This window comes from Styela clava, chromosome 13, assembly GCF_964204865.1.
Source record: "Styela clava chromosome 13, kaStyClav1.hap1.2, whole genome shotgun sequence".
NCBI classification, from domain to species: domain Eukaryota; kingdom Metazoa; phylum Chordata; class Ascidiacea; order Stolidobranchia; family Styelidae; genus Styela; species Styela clava.
The window spans coordinates 12,205,889-12,218,058 of NC_135262.1; the positions used below are offsets into that span (position 1 = coordinate 12,205,889).

Consider the following 12,170-nt stretch of genomic DNA (forward strand, 5'->3'; position numbering starts at 1 on the left):
TTATTATTATTTGTATCATCATGTTTCTGGTTTGACGAAAATATAAATTCTCTCTCTTCATTCCCTTACCGACACCTTGTGGTTAATAAACCTTGCCTTCTGCTTCTAGCGTTTTGTGGAAAGGCTTACGAACAGACTATCGCTCCTTCGCAAAAAGCTTTGGAGGTTGTAGACTATGTCAGTATGTAGGCGACACTACAGTACCGGTACCTGTAAGCTAGCTTAACAATTTGTTTTACATCACACTGATTCCTTTCACCAAATTTCAATAAAAAATATTAATCTGCGAATTGTTCAGTTAGAGATTTTTTGAGATTAATGATTTTTTAGGCAGAACTGGGACAGGCGGCAGGGCAGCAATCACAAGCTGACAAACACAAAATGGATTGTGCTTGCGTGCATTTTTATGCAAACTGTTACCCAAGAAATAGGGAGGTCGCATTTCTGAGATACTTTCATGACGTTATTGTGACAGTACAACACCCACCAAAATGGAAGAGTACGGTAATCATTTTCGATGATAATATACGACAACGTGTCGAAAGATAATACACGACTTATTCAATAACTAGCGAGCAATTGAAAAAACCTTCCTCTAATTTTATTATTCTGATTCATTTTTGTAGAATGACAAAATAGTTCTTTCTGAATCTTCAATAAAATAGCTGCTATTCCAGTCTATATCTATGTTGGGAATTATTTAAAACAAGTCTCAGATAGATCAGAAAACCATGGCCTCTGTCGAAGAGAGCGATTATATTTGTCGTGTATGTAGATCTGAAGGTTCCCAAGACAAACCACTTTATCATCCATGTATTTGTACTGGAAGTATACGATATGTACATCAGGACTGTTTGGTACAATGGCTTCGCCACAGCAAAAAAGAATATTGTGAATTGTGCAAGCATAAGTATTCGTTCAAGCCAATTTATAGTGCTGATATGCCCACTCGTCTGCCAGTAACTGACCTCGTGTATGGGTTATTCCGCAGCATATTCATGGCTGTAAGATCATGGTTGCATTATACCTTGGTAGCGGTGGCTTGGTTAGGTATTGTCCCCCTAACCGCTTGTCGAATTTATAAATGTCTTTTTACCGGATCGGTAAGATCTTTACTGAGCTTACCAATGGATATGCTTTCTACTGAAAATGTAGGACAGGATATTTTATGTGGATCATTGGTCGTGGCTTGCACGATGGCTTCTTTCATCGGATTAGTGTGGCTTCGCGAACAAATCATGAATGGTGGCATGCCAGGCTGGCTAAATAGAAACGGTCCTGATAACGTCGCTGTAGCTCCGAATGCAGAAGTTGCGATAAATGATGATAACAATAACATAGAACATGGAGTCCCGAATGCTGAAGATATTGTTGAACAAGAAGAGGATGAATCGGATGATTCTGAAGACATAGATGAGGAGGAGGAAGATGCGGAACCAGAAGAGATTCAGCTGGATGGTGCTGAAGTTGAAGATCTGGAGGAAAATGAAGTGGATGTACAAAATGAAGGAGATGATGGCAATTGGAATGCACTTGAATGGGATAGAGCTGCGGAAGAATTAACGTGGGAAAGAATGTTGGGACTCGATGGATCTCTAGTTTTTCTCGAGCATGTATTCTGGGTTGTTTCACTCAACACTCTTTTCATTCTTGTATTTGCATTTTGTCCGTATCATCTTGGACATTTTGTTCTTGCAGCGGTTGACCTTGATGTTTACCTCGTTGCTTCACGATTCGAAGGATTCCTCACCACTTTATTCGGATACGTTATTTTGACCGTGGCATTTTTTGTGTGTCATGCTGCTATGTTTTTGTTGAAAATGCAACGATCTGGAAGAGTTCTTGGGATTTTGTATATTGTATTGAAAGTAGCTCTGCTAGTTATGTTTGAAATGGGTGTTTTCCCACTTGTATGTGGATGGTGGTTGGACATTTGCTCACTACAGCTTTTTAATACAACTGTTCAAGAAAGAGTTACTAATTACATAAATTCACCTGGAACGTCGACTTTTTTCCATTGGTTATTAGGAATGATTTATATATTTTACACAGCTTCATTCATGCTGCTTTTAAAAGAAGTTTTGCGTCCTGGCGCATTATGGTTCCTACGCAATTTAAACGATCCGGATTTCAACCCGATTCAAGAAATGATCCACTTACCATTGTACAGACATATTCGAAGATTTTTACTTTCAGTCGTTATATTTGGATCTGCAGTTCTAATGATGATTTATTTGCCAGTGCAAATGATACTTCGTTATTCACCCAACTTTCTACCATATCATGTTAATTTACGTAAAGATGTTCCAATCAGTGATTTATCTCTTGAACTTATCCTACTGCAAGTTATCATACCTGCTTTACTAGAGCAAGGCCAGACAAGGCAATGGTTGAAATCAATAATAAAGATTTGGGCGAAAGTTGTTGGTACTTTACTAGGTGTAAAGTCATATCTTCTTGGTGATACTGACGGCGATGCCAGAGCTCAAAATGAAAATCAAATTCAACCTCAACGGGCGGTAAATAATAATGATGAAAATCAAGAAGAAGTTCCAGTTGTGCCATTTCAGCAGCAAAATTTACACCCAGAACCACAACAGATGGCTTTAGATGGCGAGATACATCAACCCTATACTCGCCCAAATTATTTTGTGACTAGAATTGTGCTTTTGCTACTTTTAATGTGTGCAACGCTTTCATTGATCAGCCTTACAGTAATGGTCGTACCTGTGGGAATTGGACGATATTTATTTAGTTTGTGGTTAGGTACTGAAAATGCTAATTTTATACATGATTTATATCCTACAGCTTTGGGGTTATATACATGCTGGCTGATGGGACATTTGGTAAACTTATCAATGGTATGGTTTCCTCGGGGTTCAAGAGCGATTTGGTCAGAGTGTAAAACATTGATTAAAATGATTTCTAAAATTGCGATTGTTGGGGGTTTTGTTTTTGGATTATTTCCACTATTGTTCGGATTGCTTTTTGAGCTGGTAATCGTAATTCCATTGAGAGTACCTTTACACCAATCTCCTCTTAATTTTCTTTGGCAAGATTGGGTGCTTGGAATTCTTTTAGTTAAGTTAGCAGTTGCTTTAACCTTGCTCGGCCCCCAATGGAAAATAAGAATTGCTATAGAGAGGGTCTTTCATCAAGGACCTAGAAATTTCAGTCTTCGTGATATGTACGTTGATGTTATTCATCCCATTATGTGTAGTCTTTTATTATCTTTAACTGTGCCATATGTGATTGCTCATTCGGCCACATATGTTTTAGGTTTGCCACACGATTTTTCAAATATTTTATTACGTCGTATATATCCTTGTCTCATTTCCTTTTTTGCACTAGTTTCTTTTCTCATGTTTGAAGCGAAGCAGTTTCGTCGATTGTGCGATCATATCAAAAATGAACGTTATCTTGTTGGGAAAAGATTACTCAATTACGAGCCTGCTAAAGCCTAAATAATTTTAATTTGATATCAATTTGTTATTATTGAATAAAAAAAATTTTTTTTGGAAACTGGTTTCCAGTTTAACTCAATTGTTGTGAGTTTTTTCTGCTGCTTCATTTTATTGCAATAATTTCATGATTTTTACAGCTTATTGTATAACTGTGTTTTTTGTCTGTTATTCTTCTGTGTTTTTGTTTTGCCTCCATATAGTATTGCACTTATCTGGAGATTAATAATTTTCTAATAGAAATGAATGAACTGCCTTATGTTTGGTAAATCTAACAAGTTTTAGAAGTATCGTGCTTGGAAACCATGGATAGTTAGTCTATTAATGAAAACCATAAAAGAAACTTCCTCATTTTTTGTAAAAAAAAATTGGAAAACGTTTGTAAAAGGAACTCAAATGATAGTGTAACATAAACTTCTGTGTAAAGAAGTGTTCAAGATGATTCAGCTGAAATGGAATTTGAATTGCTTAATGAATAATTAAGACTTCGTTAGAACTGAGTATAAAAATTACTATTGTTTTTGTTAAATTGACTTTTTTAGGGATAAATTTGGCATATAGCAGTTTTTTCCCAACAAAATTTTGTTACATATTCACTGTTCAAATTAAATCAAATTTTCGAATCAATTCAAAATTAATTATATTTGGGATTTTAAGTTCTTGGTTTTAGAATTAATTAAGGATAGTAAATTTCGAAAAAGCTATTGAGAAATTTAAGTCTCACAGGCCTTATTTTAAAGTTATAAAAATTTTTAAGATATAGAAAATCAATTGAAACTTTTTTGTTTTTCCATATTTGAACACATTGAATATGAATCAACTTCAACATGTTCTCTGTTAAATATACTTATCTAATTTAAAATATATTCAATATCTGAATTACAGTGGTAGATTATTTGGGTTCGGCCATCTCCGCATTACACTGCATGATATTTCCATTGTTTCATTCAAAGAGAATTATATATTTTCTTATGTTAATTACCTGCCTTCGTAGTCTAAAATAAGCCTGATCTTTCTTCAATAGATGATTGATCTGTCTCATCAATTTTGTGAACTGCTTTCTCGTTGTACTGGGAAATTCAATATAGTACCATATCTAATATAGTACTCTAAATTATCAATTATTTTACAATATTTTCATCAATAATATGTTATTGTCGCATCCACAAGCAAGAATTGGACTATTGAAGAGATTAGGCAGATTATAACAAACATTGGTACAACAGGAAAACCAGATAAAATATCTGTTATTTGCTCTACATTTCTGCCTTTAAATTCAGTCCCCATAGTATTCACACTGATTTGTATAAATTTTGAATGCTTCTCAGATGTGAAAATCTTTTTTTTTCAGAAGATTATTCAAATTAGTAAATTTCACATGGCTTTTGGCCAGCCTCACAAGCTTGCAGTGTCAATAACTTATTATTATGTATCTATAATCAGATGTGTTTGTGCTTATTTGTATTTCTTGACTGGGATTTATTGTTCATTGCTTCGTTTGGCATTAACTGTATTGAAAAAGTGTGTTTGAAATGAATGACAATAAGTATTTATCATTCCTAAAGGAAGACCATCTTGCACATATTTGAATAATCGTTGGCATATTAGGATGTTTCTGAAGAATACGATTTCCCCGTTTCAATATTGCCTATCCTATTATTTGCACTTTTTTGAGGTGGTGGACATGGGATTTGAAGATAGAGATATGTAACCTGTGAACGTGACACAGTTAAGTCTCTAACTCTAACCACTAGGCAATCGTGCGCAGAAAAAATATGGAAGGTAAAATAATCACATCTCAATAATTGTATTTTATGAACTTTATTGCTTAATATTATTTGTGCTTGATATTTCTCTCACATTTTCACTTTTGGTAAAAGGATGCTGTTGATAAAAATGTCGTAATACTGTACAGTGTATAATATATATTTGAATTTTCTTTTGCTCATACTTAGATACTACCATATTATTAATATTACTTATATGATGGATAAACAAAAAGAAGCATTGGTGAGAATTACTGGAACTGTACAAACAAAATATGAAGAAGTGGATAGATATGCACGGGAACTTCATTCAAAAATTGACACACTCGAAAATTGTTACAAAGATTCGATTTTAGAACTGGACGAGCAATTCCAGATGTTGGCAGAAAGTCTCGAAAGAGCTCGAACTCGAATGATGTCTGAGATTGAAACTGAATTAGCAGAGAAAATGAAACCGTTGCAAGAGCATTTACAAACTTTCGAATCAGCAAAACATGATGCTGAAGATCTAATTGCAATGTCCAATGAGGCCCTAGATTTGACAGCACCCGATCAATTCTCACAAGCCGCTCTTCGTATTAAAGAGCGTGTAACAATGTCTCCTATATTTCGGCTTTCGCTGTGCCCGTTTGATGATAATGCAGAACCAGAATGCTTCTTTTATGCTGATTTCGCTAGGGAACAAAACGTTTTGAATCAGCTGAAATTTCTACCTATTCCAAGCCAACCCGAAATTGTTAAAGCCGGATGTTTTGCGGAAAACAATATCGTTCATTGCCTATGGACAATTTTGGAAGAAGAAGACAATTTTTTATCTGCTGATATGCCGATAAGTTTATGCAGCGAACAAACAGATCGTCTTCACCTGCCTTCTTCTATCAATTATTTCGTCGTACAATATCGACAGGTTCGAACTAGCGGAGAAAATATTCCATGGATCACTATTGAATGTGTTCGTTCAATGCAATGTGATATAAAAGGGTTAATATTTCATCAACCTTTTCTTGAGTTCCGTGTGCAGGCTTGGAATAAGGCAATGGGGGGTACATGGAGTAAAGTAGGGTCAATCTCTACTCCAGCTTTTCATTTTGCTCTCAATCCAGACGCCTCCCATCCAAATCTTAAAGTGATTTCAGATGATGTTGTGGAATGGGACGCTTCGTCAAATAAAGTTTCTCAAGATAATAGAATAAAAAGTGCTAGCATGACTCGCTCGCCGTCTCCGGCGAAAGGTGTAACCTCATCTTCTCCTAGAAGAGCTAAACCTAAAGATCGCTTCACTGGAGAGTCTTACACTGTACTTGCTGACACAGCATTTAGTGACGAAGAAGCTTATTTTGAGGTTTCACCTCATCCTGACTGCAAAACGTATTCTGTAGGAATAACCTTGAAATCGCTTGCCAGATTTGATCAACTGGGAAAAACAGCAACATCATGGTGTATACATATCAGCAGCTGGATTCAGAATACATTCGTTGCGAAACATAACAATAAAGTTAAAAATCTAGATTCATCAGGTCAAACACCAAATAGATATGGAGTCTACTTCAATCTTTCTACTGGAATATTGTCTTTTTATAATGCCGAAACACGTCGACACATTCATACGTTCAAGCAAGTAAAATGCAATGGCCCGATTGTTCCAGGATTTCTTATGTGGTTCGGATCTTTAGAGGTATTTACTGGGATTCAAGTTCCATCGTGGATTGTCACACGACCTTCAACTTCTCTCAATATCAAATCTGATTCAAGTTCGACAAAATCAAATTCACCTGTGAATCCAGCAAGTCCAGAGGAAAAGTCATCTTTGAAATAAGTTTGTGTTTTCTTCCCCTATTTCTCACATAAAATTCACTTATGAAGATTAATAATTCGTATATTGCATGAATTTTGTTGTTGTTTATATTTAGGAAATATGACAAAATAATAATATAATATAGTGAAAAGACTGAGTAGAAGAGAAATATAGCTTGAGTATAAAAATGGGAAGCTGATAAATGATTTTATTATTTACCGTACATCTCCACTTATTATTAATAATGCTTTATTTTCAATATTATGGTGCAAATGCATAAAACTTTTTTGAATTTCGTTTTTATTGGTGCCCTCAAGTTTCAAGATGTAGTGTTACTTTATCCTTTATGTTGTAAATAATAAATCTGTTATGAAATTCCATATTAGACTAGTGAAAAGTGTTATTTTGTAGTAAGCTATCTCGTAGTTCCTTCATTTTTTATTTTTCGTGGCTCCATTTTTTATTCTCAAATTTATCTCATATTGAAATACTGATAAAATTTGCTATGTTATCAGATCAACTCTAAATCATGCTGCTTATAGTAGAGAGAGGTTGCTCATGATAGTTATCTCCTTCCATATCTGAACATTTACTTCTTGGTATTTTCAGATTTTAATAATAATTTTGAATTGAAATATTCTAAATTGGTAAATGTAAAGCAAAAATTGTTGTATCTTGCAATAAGATTTGATATAAAAAATTGTATTTCCAAAAAAAAAATTTTTTTTGGGAGAGTTACCGTAATATTCAAACATCTGAATTGAAAAATAAACTTTTTTAATGACATTAATTCACATTTTTGAAAGTTTAAGTTATTCGGATTTTATACACAAATATTTCGGTACAAATTTATCACTGTTTTTATCAATTTCATCAACAAAAGGTCAGTGCAAATATATTTATTTATAAAAAATAAAGCTGTGATCAAGCAATAATATAATAAGTAATACTGTACTAATAAACTTCACTGAGAATTATTGTAATTAACTTTAACTTTTTAGTAACATATATTATATTTTTCGCATTACCTAATCGAAATAAAATTGTTCGAAATGCTTCTCTGCACAATTAAGTGTATTATTCATCAGTTTTGTGCAATTTTTTATCAACTTGTGTTGCAATTGAACTGTTGTGAATTGTGATTGTATTTTATTATTCACCATGATAAATGAATACACAAATAAGCTTTTATGAGCTACATCAGTAATTAGCTTTTAAATTTATTTATATCATTCCTATGACCACTTATTATCACACTATAGTGGTTATAAATCTATGGATCATGACACAAATTGGCCTAAAATTAAAAATAGGTGGTTTTGTGAAATAATGATAATGTAATAGATGTTAGTTATACCTTAATTTTTAATTCGAAAAACCTGTCAGTGTAACTTTTCACTTATTTCATATTTTTATTTTTTTGTAGCTTTTGCCTGGTGACTTCTTTGTATTTAATCTCTATTGTTCAATGTTAGTATAAAACATTCCTAGTGTTATCTTTACTCAATAAGTCAGGGCAATGTAATTTTAGTCATGAATCATGTAGCGAGCATTGACGTCTTTTTCAGGCATATGATAAAGAACAACTTAGTAAGGGTTCTGAACCTTGTAACATTTGAAATATTTTTTTGTTATATACCGTATGCTCAAACATGATATATTGATGCCAGGCCAAAGTTTTTTTTTGACTGGGATGTTTTTTTTAATGAAAACATTCCTTGTTATACTATGTGCTATATGATATTGTTAGCTAGTTGTTCACTGTGATGGTATATATGGGTATACTCGTCGTATATGTAGTGAGCCTGGAGTATTTAATGGGTTAAAATTATATTTGGATGTATCTATTTGCTTTACTTAATATACTTAATAATATCTATGTAGTTTCCAGTTGGACCACAATATCAATGTCAAACAAATAGTTTGATATGATACTATTGGATTGACTAACATTCTACGTTTATTTTAAGAGTTATTAATAAGAGTATTCTGATCATGATGAATTAGAAAAAAACTTATTATTTTACTTTTTATGTATTATATAATTTGAACAGATTTAAAATATATATTGTCAATGCTGTAAAGTTATACTATTTACTTGTTACTGGAAATAGTCAAAAAATTTTCTTATATGTTGAAACTTAATGTTTATTGTTTTTTTGTTGTTCATCCCAGATACATTAAAATTAAACATCATAAAAATAAACTAGGTTACACATTAAGAAAGCTGTATGAAGTTCTGGAGTAGATGAAGATTATTTATTAAATACACCAAGGGTGGATATTGTTTTATACTTATTATTCGCAATTCATGGAATTTTAACATTTTATTTATTAATTTCTGTAATAGTTTTATTGATGGGTTCGGTACCTGCTTGTTAGTTCAGTAAAATCGACTCTAAAAATGGCTTCTGGAGGTCATGATGCAGCAGATAGTATTCCAACACCACGAAGCATGGATGATCCGAAAATCCAAGGACCAAACTCGAAGAAACCCATAATGAATAGGACTTTTAGTGGAGAACAAGAAACAAGTTCACACGAACATTATGAAAAAAGTAGCCATGGACTTCAAAATAAAGCTGTACCATATCAAAGATCTACGAGACCATGCGCTCCACAACCTTCGAACAAAGGTCAAACTCAAATTAAACCAAGACGCGTCGGTGAACGAATCGAAGATGTATTTCAGGATGAAATAGTTCAGAGATTTCCGAAGATGACTGAGTTTAAAAAGTTCGCTCGATCTTCGTCAGGATTGAGATTATCAGATTATGATGTCGAAAGCATAATGGAAGACTATCGCCAGGCAGAGGAACAAAAGCTTCAAATGTTGTATTTATGGAAACAAAAAAAAGGGAAAAATGCAACACCAGATTTGATTCGCAAACTAGTTGATGAGTTTTTTGATAGACCAACCTATTATGATCAAGACTGAAGACTTTGGATTAGTATGCCAATCACAAAACTATTTTTTATAATTATGCCATACTTTATTATGTTTAAATTTAAAACAATCTTTGTTCATTTTAACGAATACTTCATCGATAATGGATATCATAATAATATAATAATAATAATATTCAAATAATATTTTTGAATACCGGTATACAATATTGAATATATTTATAAAAAAATATTTGGAGTCAATTCCTAGTCAGTAAGTTTGAATTCGGCAATAAAACGACGTTAAAATCGTATAATTTAATTGATTCCCGTTTTTTACAGTTTCCAGGAAGTAACAAATTTTAAATTTGTACCGTTTTCGATTCTTTTTTTGCATCTCTGCTCAAAGTGTAATTCGAAATCTCTGTTACATTTTTATGTTAACGTTTCTAATTACATCTTTTTTTTATTATTTTGTGACCAATGATAATTCTATCTATTATTAAATAATATTTCTCTAAGTTCAATATTACCGGTAATGAGTTGTGGGTCAGGGTAAACTAACAATGATGTAATGTTTGCATAAAAAATGTATCCAAAGATATATTCTTTTTTTTTATAGATTTTCTAAAAAATTTTTCTAGAATTGCTATCTTTGCCAATTAATTGGCCATAGTTCTTGAAATAGAATTGCAGATACTGTGTAATCTTCATCAAGCATGAACTGTTTATGAAATTTGCTACCCAATCCAGCGTTTAAAATGGACCAAAATTTTCTTTGTTTATGTGTTAGTTTAATTTTTTTTCGAATGGATGTTATATTGTAGCTCTTCCATGTAGCTAGGAATGGCCATAACCCATAACCTTATATTTCATTGATTCACTAACCTGCTCAAATATTGTTGTCAGACATAAAATACCAAATTGGGTTTTAGATAGAAATTGAATTTGGTGCTTATTATTAAGAATATTTAAAATAAACACTGTTTTTGCTAATTTTTTGTTACAGTCCAGAACTAAAATAAAGTCAATACTAATCTGATTAGCGCAGTGGTTCTCAAATGGTAAGACGCAGCCCCCCCCCCCAAAAAAAAACACCAAAAAGGGTGGCGTAGACAATTTCTTGAGGGAAATAAAAACATTTGTTAGATTTGATCTTACCCGTCTTATTTTGAATATTTTCATTCCATCCACATTTTTTCAACCTTTTTTTTCTTAAAACACACTTTTGCCTTACTATCAGTTATTTGCAGCTTATTGATAGCTACCAGTTATTTATGAGGTGGGGCGTAAGACCTGACAAATTCTTAAAAGGGAGCGCGACTTGAAAAGTTTGAGAACCACTGGACCTAGCGGATGTCAATATTGCCCAAAAACAAGTTTTTGATACATTTCTCCCGACTAATTATTATTGGAATATTAATATCACTTTCAAATATATTTGAACGTTCATTTTGATATTTTAGACCCCAATCAATCACAGCATACAACATGGATTACAACTATTATTTTTCAGTATAGAAATTTGATAATTGTTCAATTATAATAAGTCATTTCTTAGATATCTGCTTCAATTTTAATGAACTATTTTTTTTTTTTATTCTGTTTCCTCATAATATATCAGTTTTTTCAACAGTTTCAAAAGTTGTTATCTTAATATTAATATGAGGTGTGTGTTTTCTAAGCTATAATGTTTCATTATTTTTGTTTTTTTGTGTGCTGTAATGTTTCATATATCATGTTGCATTGAATAATTTTCTGCCTTTCATACCATTATATTCCTGCATACAAGCTGAACCCCTAAAACAGTGAATTTATAAAAATAAGCATATAAGCCGACCCTGCTAATCCTAACATGTCGAATGCATCTATCACAGCAAATGGCTGCAAAAGAGAATTGATGAAAATGATAACCATCATTGTTAGTTTCACGTAACCCCAACTGTTCGTTACATTATTGTTATGTTTTACATACAGTAAAGAAGTCTGAAATTTCTTCAAATTCATCCTCACTGTCACACATACATGTCTAATTTTTAGTGCGATCAGAGTTATTGGCATATAGTTGACTCCTTAGTTTGAAAACTTTTTTTTCGGTCTCTTTAAACTCGGATTATATGCGAGGATATACGTTATATCGCTGTAGCATGTTACTAATCACTGATTCGCCTTATTGCCTTTTAATTGTTGGTTATCCTATTATTAATTTTTAAATATATGCTATATACTTTTTGTTTAGATCTAGAAAACATTTTAGCATAA

At 32.6% G+C, this 12,170-nt stretch overlaps 2 protein-coding genes across 2 annotated transcripts; both read left to right on the forward strand.

Moving 5' to 3' along the window:
* The first annotated feature begins 593 nt into the window (after positions 1-593).
* LOC120332352 (E3 ubiquitin-protein ligase MARCHF6-like) lies at positions 594-5,417 on the forward strand. The gene has a single exon (XM_039399578.2). The coding sequence runs from the start codon at positions 732-734 to the stop codon at positions 3,462-3,464; it is 2,733 nt and encodes a 910-aa protein (XP_039255512.2). The 5' UTR covers positions 594-731; the 3' UTR covers positions 3,465-5,417.
* A 13-nt stretch (positions 5,418-5,430) lies between these two features.
* LOC120332353 (FSD1-like protein) lies at positions 5,431-12,148 on the forward strand. The gene has a single exon (XM_039399579.2). It carries the CDS (start codon positions 5,445-5,447, stop codon positions 7,041-7,043), a length of 1,599 nt encoding a protein of 532 aa, XP_039255513.2. The 5' UTR covers positions 5,431-5,444; the 3' UTR covers positions 7,044-12,148.
* Positions 12,149-12,170: the final 22 nt, after the last annotated feature.